General features: G+C 48.9%; 1 protein-coding gene across 1 annotated transcript in view; it reads left to right on the forward strand.

The window, feature by feature from the left end:
• LOC132570382 (transient receptor potential cation channel subfamily V member 6-like) overlaps window positions 1-16340 on the forward strand; it is a 263573-nt gene that overhangs the window by 238916 nt on the left and 8317 nt on the right. The window contains exons 9-13 of the mRNA XM_060236948.1: window positions 777-853; window positions 1428-1593; window positions 9708-9774; window positions 11690-11958; window positions 13270-13376. Coding sequence (XP_060092931.1) covers window positions 777-853; window positions 1428-1593; window positions 9708-9774; window positions 11690-11958; window positions 13270-13376 — 686 coding nt within the window. The remainder of the gene's footprint in view (window positions 1-776; window positions 854-1427; window positions 1594-9707; window positions 9775-11689; window positions 11959-13269; window positions 13377-16340) is intronic.

Raw genomic sequence — 16340 nt, forward strand, 5'->3', positions numbered from 1 at the left:
GCCAGCATGCTGTAGTGGTTAAAAGTGTCAGACTAGGTCCTGGGAAATCCAGGTTCAAATCCAGGCTTGTACCATGGAAACTTGCAGGGGAACCTGGGGCCGGTCATGCGCTCTCAGCCTAGCCGACCTAAAAGGGTTGTTGTGAGGATAAAAAATGCATGGGCTTGTTTTTTGATGTCCAACTGAATATTTTATCTAGGCTTTTAGCATTCTGGGAGCCAGGACTTCTCAATGTACACAAATATGGGAGTCCCAGAGAGGGGGAGTTGGGCTCATATGGAACAGTTTTTCTACTCTTTCCTGCCTCCCCTAGCCTCACTCTGATTCTCTCGTGAGAGAAGGCCACTTAACATGTTTGTTGCAATGACTGTAGCCAGGACTCTTTTTGTAGCAAGAACTCATTTGCATATTAAGCCACACCTCTCTTATGTAACCAATCCTCCAAGAGCTTACAGGGCTCTTCTTACAGAGCCTACTGTAAGCTCCAGGAGGACTGGTTACATCAGGGGTGTGTGGCCTATTATGCAAAGGAGTTCCTGCTACAAAAAAGCTCTGACTGTAGTTAATCTAGGGCTGAGTTCTAACATTAAAAAAAGATTCTGGAGGCCTTCAGTGATGTGTTTGTCAACCACGAGAGATGGTTTAGGTTGCCAGTGGCAACTGCATGCCTGGAGTTTTGACCATAAGGATGGATAGCATGGCTTATCTACAAGGGTTTGTTCCTTAAAAAGACCATTCAGTTGATCAACGATGCTCTCTCTCTCTCCCTCTCTCAGATTCCAGATATTGTCAGAGTTGGAGCCACCAAGTACTTTGGACAAACGATTCTTGGAGGACCTTTCCATGTCATCATGTAAGATCCTTTCCTTGGTTTTGTAGGGGCTCGAACGACCTGAAGTAGGTCTCCCAAGCTCCCAGTGGGAGAGGGCAGGGCTTTTTAAAAGCAGGAACGCAGTTCCGGCTGGATTTGCATCAGGAGGTGTGGCCTAATATGCAAATGTATTCCTGCTGGGTTTTTTCCCACAAAAAAAGCCCTGTGTGAAACAATGGTGATGTCAGGGGGTGTGGCCAAATGTGCAAATGAGTTTCTGCTGTGCTTTTTCTACCATAAAACCCCTGGGGGGAGGGTATGCGTGGAGCAATGGTGGGGGAAGAATTAAAAGCAGCATTGCCGGCATGACAGTGCCACTTCCAGGGGGAACCTGGAAATGAAGGCAGGCAGCTCTAGGAATCACCAGAAACTCTGTGGTTTTCCCTGGAAGTGATACTGTCACGCTGGCAATGCCATACCCCACCACCACATCCCTGCCTCCAACTCTCCTGCCGATTACTAGGCTCGGCTCAGCAACTGTAGACTATAAAGTCCTGTGATTTTGGGAAGGCTGGGGACCCTCCCTGATGCGTGACCCTCCCTGCTCTTTTTACAGCATCACGTACGCCTGTATGATCCTGGCGACCATGGTGATGCGTCTCACCAGCGCTACAGGAGAGGTGGTCCCCCTGTCCATTGCTCTGGTGCTTGGCTGGTGCAACGTCATGTATTTCGCACGAGGGTTTCAGATGCTGGGGCCCTTCACCATCATGATCCAAAAAGTAAGTGACGAACCACTTCTCTGGAGTGAGCGAAGATCTGTCAGAGGGGTCTTTAGAGAGCCGGTTTGGTCTAGCTGCAGACTTGTTCGTTCGTTCGATTTTAATACGGTCAATGACCAGTACAAATCAGAAAAAATGTACAAAAGCTAAAAAAACAAAGCTTAAATACTAAAATGCTTACAAAATATTCAAATATGATAACAGTAGGAAATAGGGTAAATTTGACTTTAGAACATAATATATCTTTGCGAACTTTAGATGCAATTGAAAAGAAGCTTGCACAAGGACCTGTAATCTGTGGGTTCCCATTAGAAACTTCCTAGTGACCGCCAAATTAGAAAGACTGCAATGCCCTGAAATCCACTTGGTGTAGTAGTTAAGAGCAGTGGACTCTAATCTGGAGAACCGAGTTTGATTCTTCACTCCTCCTCCACATGCAGCCAGCTGGGTGACCTTGGTCCAGTCACAGTTCTCTCAGAGCTCTCTCCACCCCACCTACTTCCCAGGGTGGCTGCTGTGGGGAGAGGAAGGGAAGGTGATTGTACACTGCTCCGAGACTCCCTCGGGTGGTGAAGGCCGGGTGTAAAACCAACTCTTTTTCTTCATTATCATTAATCTCCCCTCTAAGAAGCTCAGATTCAGAAATATGTGAAACCCACCTCTTTATTTCTGCAGCTGTATGCAACTTAGACCATAGAGATCCAATAGATTTTCTACTGACCACTATTTTGATTGGAAATTACTATTAATTAATTAATTGGATTTTAGTCAATTGATTGGGATTATGGATTTATTACTATATATTTATATATTTATATTTTTAGCAGATTAATTGGGGGGATTTAAATTGGGGGGATTTTCTTATTAAAATGCTGAGAATGAAATTGGTTAATCTTGACTAATCAATTAGGGGGGAATATTAGGGTGGACTTTATACTAATTATTGATTAATAATAATAATAATAACTTTATTTTTATATCCCGCCCTCCCCCGCCGAAGCGGGCTCAGGGCGGCTAACAGACATGGAAATCCCATGATTCATATAAAACAATGTAAACAATTTTAATATATCAATTATATAATAAATTAATTTAAAATAGATAAAATATAAATGGGTGCTAAAATACTGTGATCATAATATCTATAAGATGGCTAGATGTGCATACGTCAGATTAATCGGGTTCCATCTCAAAGGCAAGCTGGAAAAGAAATGTTTTGCAAGCCCTGCGGAATTGGTTCAGGTCCCGCAGGGCTCGCACCATCTCTGGAAGGTGGTTCCACCAACGAGGGGCCATCACCGAGAAGGCCTGCTCCCTAGTAGCCTTCAACCTAGCATCTCTTGGCCCAGGGATTGTTAGTAAGTTCTGAGAGCTAGATCTCAGTGCTCTCTGGGGCACATATGGGGAGAGGCGGTCCCTTAGGTAGGCAGGTCCTCGGCCATATAGGGCTTTAAAGGTAATAACCAGCACTTTATAGCGAACACGGTACACAACCGGCAGCCAATGCAGATCCCGCAGCCCAGGCCGCGCAGGTTCCCACCGTGGTAGTCCCTCCAGCAGCCTGGCCGCCGCGTTCTGGACTACCTGAAGCCTCCGTGTTTGGTATAAGGGCAGCCCCATGTAGAGGGCATTGCAGTAGTCTAGTCTCGAAGTGACCGTTGCGTGGATCACAGTTGCTTGGTCGCTGCGCTCCAAGAAGGGAGCCAGCTGCCTCGCCCTCTTGAGATGGAAGAAGGCGGATCTAGCAGTGGCGGCTATCTGGGCCTCCATTGATAGAGAGGATTCCAGTAGCACTCCCAGACTCTTGACTTTGCGCACTGGTACCAGTGGCGCACCGTCAAAAGCCGGTAGGGTAATCTCCCCTCCCGGTCCGCCGCGGCCCACGCAAAGGACCTCAGTCTTCGCCGGATTCAACTTCAACCCGCTCAGCCTGAGCCAGTCAGCCACGGCTTGTAATGCCCGGTCCAAGTTTATAGGGACCTCACCAGCCCGGCCGTCCATCAATAGATAGAGCTGGGTGTCATCTGCATATTGATGACAACCCAGCCCATACCTCCGTGCAATCTGGGCAAGGGGGCGCATAAAGATGTTAAACAACATCGGGGAGAGAACTGCTCCCTGGGACACACCACAATGAAGTGGGTGCCTCTGAGACAGCTCCCCCCCAATTGCCACCCTTTGTCCCCGACCGTCAAGAAAGGAGGAGAGCCACTGTAAGGCTAGCCCCCGAATTCCTGCGTCAGCGAGGCGACGGGTCAGCAGCCGATGGTCGACCATATCGAACGCAGCCGATAGGTCTAGCAACAGCAGTACCGCCGAGCCGCCTCGATCCAGTTGTCGTCGGACGTCATCCATGAGGGCGACCAGGACTGTTTCCGTCCCATGGCCCGGGCGGAAGCCGGACTGGCATGGGTCTAAGACGGAAGCATCCTCCAGAAATTCCTGTAACTGCACCGCCACAGCCCTCTCGATAATTTTGCCCAAAAAGGGCAAATTTGAGACCGGCCGGTAGTGTGCCAATTCGGCCGGGTCTGATGACGGTTTTTTCAAGAGAGGGCGGACCAATGCCTCTTTCAGGGGTGTTGGAAAAACACCCTCTGAAAGAGATCGATTTATAATATCCCGTATAGGATATCTTAGTTCCTCCTGGCAGGCCTTAATTAGCCAGGAGGGGCATGGGTCCAGGTCACAAGTCGTGGATCGTGCAGTACCAAGAATTCTGTCGACCTCCTCCAAGCTGAGCGGGTCGAAGCAATCCAGAGTTAAATCAGAAAACACGCATTGGGCTTCGAGTTCACTTACTGCCTCCAAATTGGCAGGGCAGTCATGGCGGAGCGATTGGACCTTATCCGCAAAAAATTTCGCAAAAGCCTCACAGCCAATCTCCAATTCCTTAGCTTTTAAGTTGCCTTGAGGCAACGTAGTCAGGTTCCGAATTATTCTAAATAATTGGGCTGGGCGCGAATTTGCAGATGCAATCTTAGCCGCAAAGTATGTTTTCTTTGTGGCCTTGGTTGCCATCTCATAGGACTTCATAAACTTCCTATAAGATGTTCTAGTCGCCTCGTCACGAGTACGCCGCCATTGCCTCTCTAGCCGTCTAACGCCTTGTTTCAGCTGGCGTAATTCCGGGGTATACCACGGAGCCAGCTTAGTCCGAGGCCGCAGAGAGCGCCGAGGTGCGATCTCCTCAATGGCCCTAGAGAGCCGGCTATTCCAGGTCTCAATCAGGCCATCGAGGGAGTCGCCAGAGGGCCAGGGATCCCGCAGAGCCATCTGGAACCGTTCCGGGTCCATTTGGCTCCGCGGGCGAGCCATAATCGGCTCCTCGCCTAAACAGGTTTGGGGAGGCATATCTACACGGGCCTTGAGGGCAAAGTGATCCGACCATGGCACCACCTCTGCGGTTATATCGCTCACTACAATCCCAGCCGCAAAGATCAGGTCTAACATGTGTCCGGCCTGGTGGGTGGGGGTTGCAACAAATTGAGAGAGTCCCAGTGTCGCCATGGAGGACGGGTCATCAGCATGGACGTTGAAGTCACCCAGGATTATCAGCCTTGGGTGCTCCAACGCCCAGCCTGTCGCCGCCTCGAGCAGGGACGGTAAGGCGTTGGCCGGTGCGTTAGGCGTACGGTACACCAGCCAAATCGCCAACCCCTCTCCATCCCCCCACGCCAGACCGGCACATTCAATGCCCTCAATCTTTGGGGCCGGGAGCGCCCTAAAGGAGTAAGCCTCCCGTGCAAATAATGCCACTCCTCCCCCCCGCCCGCTAGTCCGCGATTGATGGAAGACTGAGTAAATAAATAGTGAGTCTGATAATCGGGGTTGAAGTGGATGGTGGGGTGGGAACTTAATTTGTGAGTTTAAGATAATCTAAGTGGGAAGGGAAGGTCGTCCTAGTATTACTAAGACCATACCGGGCATAGGTGTGGATGCTTGGCCAGGAGATTCTAGTGCTCCTGGGAGGGGAAGGTATGACTGTGGGAATGGACAGAATTATAAAGGAAGGAGGCAGAGACAAAATAGTGCTCGGCCTCCTTCCAGTCTACTTCCCATCTCAACGGTGACAGGTAGTGGGGCCAAGAGGAATTGCCCGTCTCCGTCATTGGTGTTATGAAATGCCAGGTCCGTAAATAACAAGAGCTCGATCCTTAGGGAGTTCCTGCTCCGGCAGGATATGGACCTGGCTTGCGTGACCGAGACCTGGATGCGAGATGGGGAGACGGTGGCTCTTACCCAGATGACCCCCCCCCCCCCCCGGGTTACTCAGTCTTTCACCAATTGTGGACTAGCAGGCAGGGGGAGGTGTGGCGCTATTCATACGGGAGGGTTACTCCTTCCGGGCTCTCCCGGCCCCAACGATCGATGGCATTGAATGTGCCGGTCTGGCGTGGGGGGTTGGCGATCTGGCTGGTGTACCATCCGCCTAACACACCAGCCAGCGCCTTACCATCCCTGATGGAGGCGGTGGTGGGCTGGGCATTGGAATACCCAGGGCTTATAGTCCTGGGTGATTTCAATGTCCACGCAGATGACGTGGCCCCCAATCAGGCGACGGGTCTAGTGTCTTCCATGGCAACACTAGGACTCTCTCAATTTGTTACAACTCCTATGCACCAGGAAGGGCACATATTAGACCTGATCTTTGCGTCCGGGATTTTGGTGAATGATATCGCGGCAGAAGCGGTGCCATGGTCGGATCACCTAGCCCTCAACGCCCGTATGGAAGCGCCGCCTCAACCCTGTATGGGCGGCGAGCCTATTTTGGCTCGCCCGCAGCGCCTGATGGACCCGCAATGGTTCCAAACGGCTCTGCGGGATCCCTGACCCCCTGGCGATTCACTTGATGACCTGGTTGAGACCTGGCAAAACTGGCTATCCAGGGCTATCAACGAGATCGCACCTCGACGCCCTCTGCGCCCTCGTGAGAGGCTGGCTCCATGGTACACCTCGGCGCTACGACAGCTGAAACAGGGGCTCAGACGGCTAGAGAGGCAGTGGCGGCATACTCATGACAAAGCGACGAGAACATCCTATAGAGCGTTTATGAAGGCTTATGAGATGGCAGTCAAGGCCGCAAAGAAAGATTACTTTGCGGCTAGGATTGCGTCTGCAAATTTGCGCCCGGCACAATTATTTAGAATAATTGGCAATCTTACTACACTGCCTCAAGGCAGACCAAACATGAGAGATAGGCTGTGAGGCTTTTGCGAAATTTTTTGCAGATAAGATCACATCGCTCCGCCAGGACCTGCCTATCACATTGGATACAGTACATGAACTTGAGGCTCCGTGCCTGTCTTCTGATTTAGTTCTGGATCACTTCGACACACTCAGCCTGGAGGAAGTTGACAGAATTCTCTCGACTGCACGCCCAACAACTTGTGATTTGGACCCTTGCCCCTCCTGGCTGATTAAATCTTGCCAGAGGGAGCTCAGATGTCCTTTATGGGACATCATAAATAGGTCCCTCTCAGAGGGGCGTTTTCCAGCACCTTTGAAAGAGGCTATGGTCCGTCCCCTCCTGAAAAAGAGTACAGCAGACCCGGCCGAATTGGCAAATTACCGACCGGTCTCTAATTTACCAGTTTTAGGTAAAATTATAGAGAGGGCAGTGGCGTTGCAGCTCCAGGGCTTCCTGGATGACGCTTCCATCCTAGACCCCTGCCAGTCCGGCTTTCGCCCAAACCATGGGACAGAGACAGTGCTGGTCGCCTTGGTACATGACCTTGAGCGGCATCTGGATTGAGGCGGCGTGGCGTGGCGGTGCTGATGTTGTTAGATCTGTTGGCTGCGTTCGACACGGTCGACCATCAGTTACTGACCCGCCGCCTCGCCGACATAGGGGTTAGGGGGTCGGCCCTACAATGGCTTTCCTCCTTCCTCAAGGGACGGGGACAAAGGGTGGCAATTGGGGGTGAGCTGTCCCAGCGGCGCACACTAGATTGTGGGGTGCCGCAGGGAGCAGTTCTCTCCCCGATGTTATTTAACATCTACATGCGCCCCCTTGCCCAGATTGCCCGGAAGTATGGACTCGGGTGCCATCAATATGCAGATGACACCCAGCTCTATCTGCTAATGGATGGCCAGCCTGACTGCGTCCCAGGAAATCTGGACCTGGCACTGCAGGCTGTGGCAGGTTGGCTTAGGCTGAGTGGGTTGAAGCTGAACCCGACGAAGACAGAGGTCCTTTGCATGGGTCGCGGCGCTCTGGGAGGAGAAATTCCTCTCCCGGTTTTTGACAGTGTGCCGCTGAAAGCAGCGCACCGAGTCAGGAGCTTGGGAGTTCTACTGGAGCCTTCATTATCAATGGAGGCCCAGATAGCAGCCACTGCCAAGTTGGTGTTTTTTCATCTGAAGCGGGCAAGGCAGTTGGCTCCCTTCCTAGAGCATCGGGACTGAGCAACAGTGATCCATGCAACGGTCACCTCAAGATTGGATTACTGTAATGCCCTCTACATGGGGCTGCCTCTGTGCCAAACCCGGAAGCTGCAGCTGGTGCAGAACACAGCGGCTAGGCTGTTATTAGGGCTCCCAAAGTGGGAGCACATACAGCTGGGGCTGCGCAGACTGCGCTGGCTGCCAGTTGAGTACCGGGTTCGGTACAAAGTGCTGGTTATCACCTTTAAAGCCCTATATGGTCGAGAACCTGCCTATCTGAGGGACCGTCTCTCCCCATACGAACCCTAGAGAGCACTGAGGTCAACAGGAAAGAACCAATTGACTATCCCCGGGCCGAAGGAGGCAAAATTAAAGAACACTCGCCCACGGGCTTCTCCATTGCAGCTCCACACCTATGGAACCAGCTCCCAGAAGAAGTGCGGGCCCTGCAGAGCCTTGAACAGTTCCGCAGGGCCTGCAAGACCATCCTCTTTAGGATGGCCTTTACCTGATTAAATACTGGTGGATTCGCCTTAAGTGATTTCCGCCATCATACCTACATTTAACAGAATAGCACCAGAAATGTTAATTTGAAATTGGAATGTTTTAAGTGATTGTTGATTTTAAATCTATGTATAACCTATTGTATGGATTGATATGTTGTTAGCCGCCCTGAGCCTGCTTCGGCGGGGAGGGCGGGATATAAATAAAATGTTATAAATAAAAAGAAATGTTATTATAAGTGTGACAAAATGTAATCAGAAAACTTTCATGAAAGACTCTGTTCCTGCGATGCAAACTCCCCTGATACAATTTTTCACTTATTGAATAATTGTCATCTATATAAAAAAATCCCGTCAATCAGAATGATTTTGTCTTTCTGTCGATTTCTCCTGGACGACTCTAATTCAGAAACGACCTGTGCTGTAGCAAAAGTTTTGGCCACCGTTCTCCAACGCAGCTCTGGCTATGCTTGATTTCATGTCTAATCTAATTCTGACTTATTTTGTCTATTAAAATATTTTTCCGTATCTTACGGTATCCCATTAAAAGTCTGACATTTGAAATTAAGATTCGAGTGGTTGCATTACTCCCTGTGAAGAAAACAAGAATAGCCAAACCAGCAGGCAGAAAGAATGTAGAACAGGTGCAAGGTGGGGAAATATTTAAGTTCTTGTGGATCCCTTCACTTTCTGCAGTTTGCTTCACTGGGGGATCGTTTCCTAAGTTATCCATTTTCCACCTAGAGCAGTAAGTTGATGTTACTGCTCAAGGTGGAAACCGGATAACTTTGGAAACTGGATAACTAGGGATCCACAAGAACTCAATGGGATATTTTTTTTTCACCTTGCACCTGTTCTTCTACAGTCTGTCTGTATTACCTTGTTCCTTGTTTGGAAGCATAGCATAATGTGGATCGGAACAGTGTTGGACAGGAAGTGCAACTGTCTTACCGCTTGCCTCCTTAATCCTCCATGCAACCAGTGATAACAGTCGCAAGCCTATCGACTGTCAGTTCAGAACAGTCATCTGCAGCAACGGAGGTGTGGCTGTTGTATTGGGACCAGAAGTCCACCCGTACTCGTGCTGTCCCTGTGCTTAAACACTGCTCCTCCTATGGATGAATGCAAATGGCCCATTACCTAGCAAATCTGCACCCCCTGCCATTAATCGGTAGCAGGTTCGGGGCAAACGAAGAGACATCTGTCGTTTCTTTCTGTGCACAGATGATCTTTGGGGACCTCATGCGCTTCTGCTGGCTAATGGCGGTGGTGATCCTTGGCTTCGCTTCTGGTAAGTGGCACGTTCTAGTACCGTTCTGTATTGGTTTATATTGCAGCCACTGATGTCTGTTTGTACTTACGTCATGCCACTGAATGATACCGAACGGCGTTGTGTGAGTCAAACTTGTAAGACCAAGGAGAACAGCCAGTGATTCTGGATGGGTTCCGTGGCCCCCAAGAATCCTCCTGGATGTAGCCAATCCTCCTGGAGGTGTGGCCTAATATGCAAAGCCCTGACAGGATTCCAATCCCTGTTCAGTCCTGTGTGTGTCTTAGTCCCAATTCCGGGTGTTTTGCATGCGTCCAGTTCTGATGGGCTGCAGCTGGGTGCTAGAGTGTTGGACTGAGATCCTGGGAGACCCGATCTCAGATTCTCACCTGCACTGTAGAAACTCACTGTGGTACGCGGGGGCCCACCACAAACTCTCAGCCTGACCTACCTCTCAGGAAGGATAAAACGGAGGAGGGGAGAATTTATGCATGAAGCTGCTTTGAGTCCCAACTGAGGAGGAAAGGAGGAATGAATGAATGAATGAATGCAAATGCACACTGGAAAGAGCCCAGTGTTCACGCTGAAATGAGAAGCTTAATGCTGTGATTAGAGAATATAGAACGGGGTTCCTAAATAATTGAGCCATTAAATCAAGTGGCCCTCAAGGTCACTTGGTGTGGCCCTCGGGGATTGCTGAACCGAACCATGTGACAGCCTCTCTGGGGCCAGGCTGGCCAGCGAGGATCATGGGGCCCAGCCGCGCTGTGCAGCAGCCTCCCCAGGGACAGGCAGGGATCACAGGGCCCAGATGTACTGTGCGGCAGCCTCCCTGGGTTCAGTTTGCACGTGATTATCCCAGATGATGTGACCTAATATGCTAATATTAGGGGATGTGGTCTATATGCTACTGAGTTCCTGCTGGGCTTTTTCTACAAATGCATTTGCCTAGGACATTTTCTACCTATGCATTTGCCTAGGGCGGCGGGCTGTGTGTGCGTGCCAGATTAGGCTCTCCCCATATGACTTCAAATAGAAAAACAATTATTTGCATTAATTTTACTGGCCTGAATCATTCTCCCTTGGCAGAGCACTGGTTTTTGATAATTTTTTATGGCCCATGAATGATGTTATAAATATCCATATGGCCCTTGGCCGAAAAAAGGTTCCCCACCCCTGCATTAAACTGAAGAAGGAATTGCAACATCATCGAAATCTAGAGAGATGTCTTTTTAAGAAAGCAGCTGCATTGAAGCTACGTTCCTCAAGAGCACCCACCTTGTGAATTTAAGTTGGACTATTTCCAAGTTTGGCCTTATATCTATTCATCCGGGGACGGGGTTTTTGGCCCCTTGGGTTTCTGTCACTTTAAAAGGCCCTAGCACCGCCGACCTCTATCATTATTTTATTGTTTATTATGTGTTGTACACAATCCTCGTAATATATTTTTGCAAACTGAAAGACGGTATATTACTTGGTGGCTTTGATCAGTCTACTAATTACACTTAAGTGCCCTTCAAGCAGCAGACTTTAACTGTTTGCTGGCTGTTCTGGGTAGAAGGAAAGATAAGATAAGGAGGCCACATAGGGTTGATAATCTCTGGGTGGTAGCTGGAGATTACATCTGATTTCCAAGGAGTATAGAGCAGTTCACCTAGAGAAAACAGCCATTTTGGAGGGTGAACTCAGTGTTATACCCCATTGAAATCCCACACTTCCCCAAGCCCTGCTCTCCTCAGGCTCCACTCCCGAATTTTCCAGGTATTTACCAGCCCAGAGCTGGCAGCCCTAAAGCCACATGCAGCAGTGAGATCTTGCCATGCAACCCCAAATTGGGAGCGTCTTGTAGGCCAAATGCCATTTTGCACAGCACCAGTGGTGTCCACGGGTCAAGGTTCATGCTTTCTCTTTCTGTCTCTCCTTCTGCCCTTGCCAGCTTTTTACATCATCTTCCAAACGCAAGATCCCGATGAGCTGGGCCACTTCTACAACTACCCCATGGCACTCTTCAGCACTTTTGAGCTCTTCCTCACCATCATCGATGGGCCGGCCAACTACGAAGTGGACCTTCCCTTCATGTACGGGATCACCTACTCCGCCTTCGCCGTCATCGCCACCCTCCTGATGCTCAACCTGCTGATCGCCATGATGGGGGACACGCATTGGCGCGTGGCCCATGAACGGGATGAGCTCTGGAGAGCTCAGGTGAGTTCAGTTCAAGGAAGCTGTACGAACTAAATCCTGCCTGTCACCCTGGCTTAAACAGATTCAGCTTTCCTTACTTTCTGTAATTTCTAAGAGCTCAATGGGCCACTTTTTTAGAATTTTTAACTGGCTTGTTTTAATATGTTATATCATACTATAACCCTTTAATGATGCCAGCTAATTTTTTCTCCTGCTTCAAACAACTTCCCTCAGTTTGTTGTTGCTTATCCTACTTCATTTTTTCCTTACCTGGACTGCATAAGAGAGGCTGGAGCCTCTGAGCTCTCTTATTTTCTATCAGACTAATCCAGGGGTCCCCAACGTTTTGAGCCTGAGGGCACCATTAGAATTCTGACACAACATGAAGAAGAAGAAGATATTGGATTTATATCCCGCCCTCCACTCCGAAGAGTCTCAGAGCGGCTCACAATCTCCTTTACCTTCCTCCCCCACAACAGACACCCTGTGAGGTGGGTGGGGCTGGAGAGGGCTCTCACAGCAGCTGCCCTTTCAAGGACAACCTCTGCCAGAGCTATGGCTGACCCAAGGCCATGCTAGCAGGTGCAAGTGGAGGAGTGGGGAATCAAACCCGGTTCTCCCAGATAAGAGTCCGCACACTTAACCACTACACCAAACTGGCTCTACACCAAACATGGCGGGCACAGCCACAAAATGGCTGCCACAGGAGGCAGAGCCAGCCCTAGAACGGCTGCCACAGCTTGGCTTCAGTCAACCCTTTTGGCTTCAGTCAAAGCAACTCTTTTAAAAACCCACAAGCCCAATAAAAAATCCTGATAAGGTATTTTTCAGGTATTTATTTGGCTCGGTATTTACTGAACACACCGCCCTGGTGCTCACTGATTTCCTTCCAGCAAGGTAGAGGGAGCTGTTACGGAAACCAAAGCCAGTAGCTGACAGCCCCACCACATTCACTCCACATTTGTCAGACTCAGTTCAAACTCCCTCATGTCTTCATTCAACCCTCATCACTCAACTCAAGTAAGCTTACGTTTGAGCAAAAACTAATTTGTTTCTCCTCCGCTGGTGCTCACGTTGGACATTCATCGTATATCCACGGAATACTTGTCAAATACGTAATCTCTTTTAATCCTAAACTGTAAAGATCATCCACTGTTCCCCCTTTTTCTTTTTGCTATTGCTTATCTTATTTTTTTTGTTGTTGGTTTGCTTGTTTAGGATTTCTCCTTCCACCATATGGAACCCTTAAGGCTGAAATGTCGCCTCCTACCACCGTTATTTTATCTCTGTTTCACTGTCCTTTATCCGTCTTTTCCAAATTATGTGTTCTAGGTCGTTGCCACAACAGTCATGCTAGAACGGAAACTCCCACGATGTCTTTGGCCCCGGTCAGGGATCTGCGGGAAAGACTATGGGCTGGGTGACCGGTGGTATCTCAGGTAGGTCCAGCAGATCAAATTAGCAGTGGCTGCAGCTCTTCTATGTCAGAAGAGGGTTATATGAAAGGAACAGGCATTATTAGAGCTGGAGGAAATCAGTAGTAGGGGTGTGCAAAAATTTTTGGGGAAATATTCTGATTCGGACCTTAAAAAATTAGGGGGCTGAATATCTCCTAACAGCCGATTCAGTAGCTGAGTTTGATTCAGGAGATACTTGGCTATTTGAGAATATGCAGTCAATGGCAAAGTAGGGTATAAGTCGAATTGCGGCTGGGGGGAGAGGCTCCAAATTTGCAGGGCAGCTGCAAGAGCCTGTCCCCCACAGAAACCCCAGGTTTAAAAAAGATTGGACCAGGGGGTCTAATTCTAGGAGCACCCAAAGAGGGGGCCGCCATTCCACCATTGTTCCCTATGGGCCAGAAACAGACTGGAATCTCCTCTCTTCTATTAACCCTGCCCTCCTCTCCCGTTCCAGTCTGTTTCTGAAATGATGTTGCAGAAAAAAACAGGCTGCTCAGTTTTGTGAATCTCGATTTCAGATTTGTGTCCATTCATCTTTTGGTATACCCAGGCCACAAGAGCACCAGGTTCAGCTGCTGGGCAGTAGGTGGTAGGGTTGTGCCACTGTGCTGGGCACTATTAGGTAGGTACAGGGCTCCACCACTTAGCACCAGTGAATTCAGTGCACTGTTTCTGTGCAGTGGTCCTTGCAGAAAGCATCCCCCTTCCCCAGATTTGTAATTCAGAGAGATTCTTAGATTTGAACTCAGCTCTTGTGTGTGGCACTGGCAATGCCACAGTGGCATTTATTCTGCTGGGCATGAAGTACTGTTATGCTCCTTGCAAACAAATATCCTTACCACGGTTGAATTTCCACTGCAGAGATTCTCTAGGAGAATCTGACTGCTTCCTGGGTTCGCAAGTTTTTCCCATCATAGGAGACAATGGGGAAGTGGGGGCAACAACTTTGGTCCGATCTTTTTTGGAACTTTGGGGTTCCTTGGGGAACAGGCTTCTGCAGCTGTGCTGCAAATTTGGTGCCTCTCCCTCAAACCCCCTCCTCCCCAGTGTTAATTTTCCCATCATGGAGAAATTGACACCTTTTCCCCCTGCCATAAGCATGGGGAATAGGGTCACCCTCTTTGCCCTGCAAATTTGGAGCTTCTGCCTCAAACCACCTCCCCCCAGCCACCATTCAATTTACCCTATTTGCCATTGACTTCAATTGCCCATAGGGTATAATGGGGCCAAATAGCTGCCGAATTTCAGCAGTTATTCAGGACTGCAGTATTCAGCAGCCGAATCAGATCAGAGAATCCGATTCGGCTATATATTGCCTGAATACAGCCAAATCAGCTGTTTTTCAAGGTTGTGTTCGGTTTGACTGAACTGAATGCACACCCCTAATCAGTAGTACCTTTGTTTCAGTAGTATCATGACCTCATTGTTTCTAGAAGGAAGAAATCAATTGTATTTTAAGAAATAGGGCCAAACAGTTGCAGACAGTAAATTTGCCAGGTCCAGCCTGGCAGCGTATCAGCAGTGGCATGACATCATTTTTAGGGGGAATAGGGAAGTACATCACAGCTCTCTAAGAAGCATTGGAAGCTCTTTGTAAAACCATAGAGGTTTTGTTGATGCCTAGAGAGGGCTGATGTCACTTCTGGTTTCCCTGGAAATGACACCACACCAGCAGTGATTTTGTTTTTTTGCTTTCTCCCACCAACCACTTGAGTGCCAGTGGGCAAAACCCACTGGATTCAGAAGATCTCTGAAGTGAGAGCTGGTTTGGTGTAGTGGTTAAGTGTACAGACTCTTATCTGGGAGAACTGGGTTTGATTCCCCACTCCTCCACTTGCACCTGCTGGAATGGGCTTGGGTTAGCCATAGCTTTCGCAGGAGTTGTCCTTGAAAGGGCAGCTGCTGTGAGAGCCCTCTCAGCCCCACCCACCTCACAGGGTGTCTGTTGTGGGGGGAGAAGACAAGGGAGATTGTAAGCCACTCTGAGTCTCTGATTCAGAGAGAAGGGCGGGGTATAAATCTGCAATTCTTCTTCTTCTTCTTCTTTTTCTTCTTCTTCTCCCCCCGAAAGAATATGTGGGAATCTTAACATTTAGGGACAATGAACTGGTACAAAAAGGCAAGTAGCAGAGTGCAGGCATTTTTAGGAAATACTTAAACCACCCCCCCCATCCCCCCCTTTTTTTGCACTGAAATTCAGTGTAGCTTTAGGTATAGCCTTAGTTTCAGCCCATCACACTGGGTCAACTGATACAACAGTAGATTGTATCAAAATTTAGGGTAGCAGTGTGGTTTTCTTTCTGGTCTCAGGCAGTTCAGTTCCAGCGTGATCTAAAAAAACATTCCTCTGAAGGTAATTGGATCTTTGGGTGAAAGCTAATTATTATATTGAGAGAAATTCACACCCATGTACCGTTGACTTCTTCCCGGGTGTCCCATCTTGGCACGGAGTCCCTTAATCTACTCGTTATGCACGCTGGATACAGTCATCCCCTTTGTGTGTAATTAAAAATAACAGCTTTGCCAACAGGGCTATCCTGGGACTCTGCCAAGCTTCAGGCCGCAACGATCCCTGCAGCTCTTTCCAGAACAATTGAATGTTACTACTTTTCTGCACGGCAGGTGGAAAATATAAGGGTTTTTTTTTTTATCATTAAGCTCCATCTCCGAAAAGGCTTCAACATATTTTTGTTCCAGCTTTCCAAAATAGCCGGCACCCAATAATTCTCATCACTAGTTCGGAAAATTCCACGAGCAATGGAGGTGAATACATCTGAAGAGAAAGGATCACATGAAAATAGTGGGCTAGACAACAGCTAGGAGTCTGTAGCCCTGAATGAGACATTAGCTGCTGAACACCAGTTTGAGCTACTTTAATATGTTCCCCTTTTAAGAGTCACTTTGGAGGAATGGGAAACTCCAGGGGTGGAATTCTAGCAGGAG

This window comes from Heteronotia binoei, chromosome 4 (genome assembly GCF_032191835.1).
Source record: "Heteronotia binoei isolate CCM8104 ecotype False Entrance Well chromosome 4, APGP_CSIRO_Hbin_v1, whole genome shotgun sequence".
In the NCBI taxonomy this organism is placed as follows: Eukaryota; Metazoa; Chordata; class Lepidosauria; order Squamata; family Gekkonidae; genus Heteronotia; species Heteronotia binoei.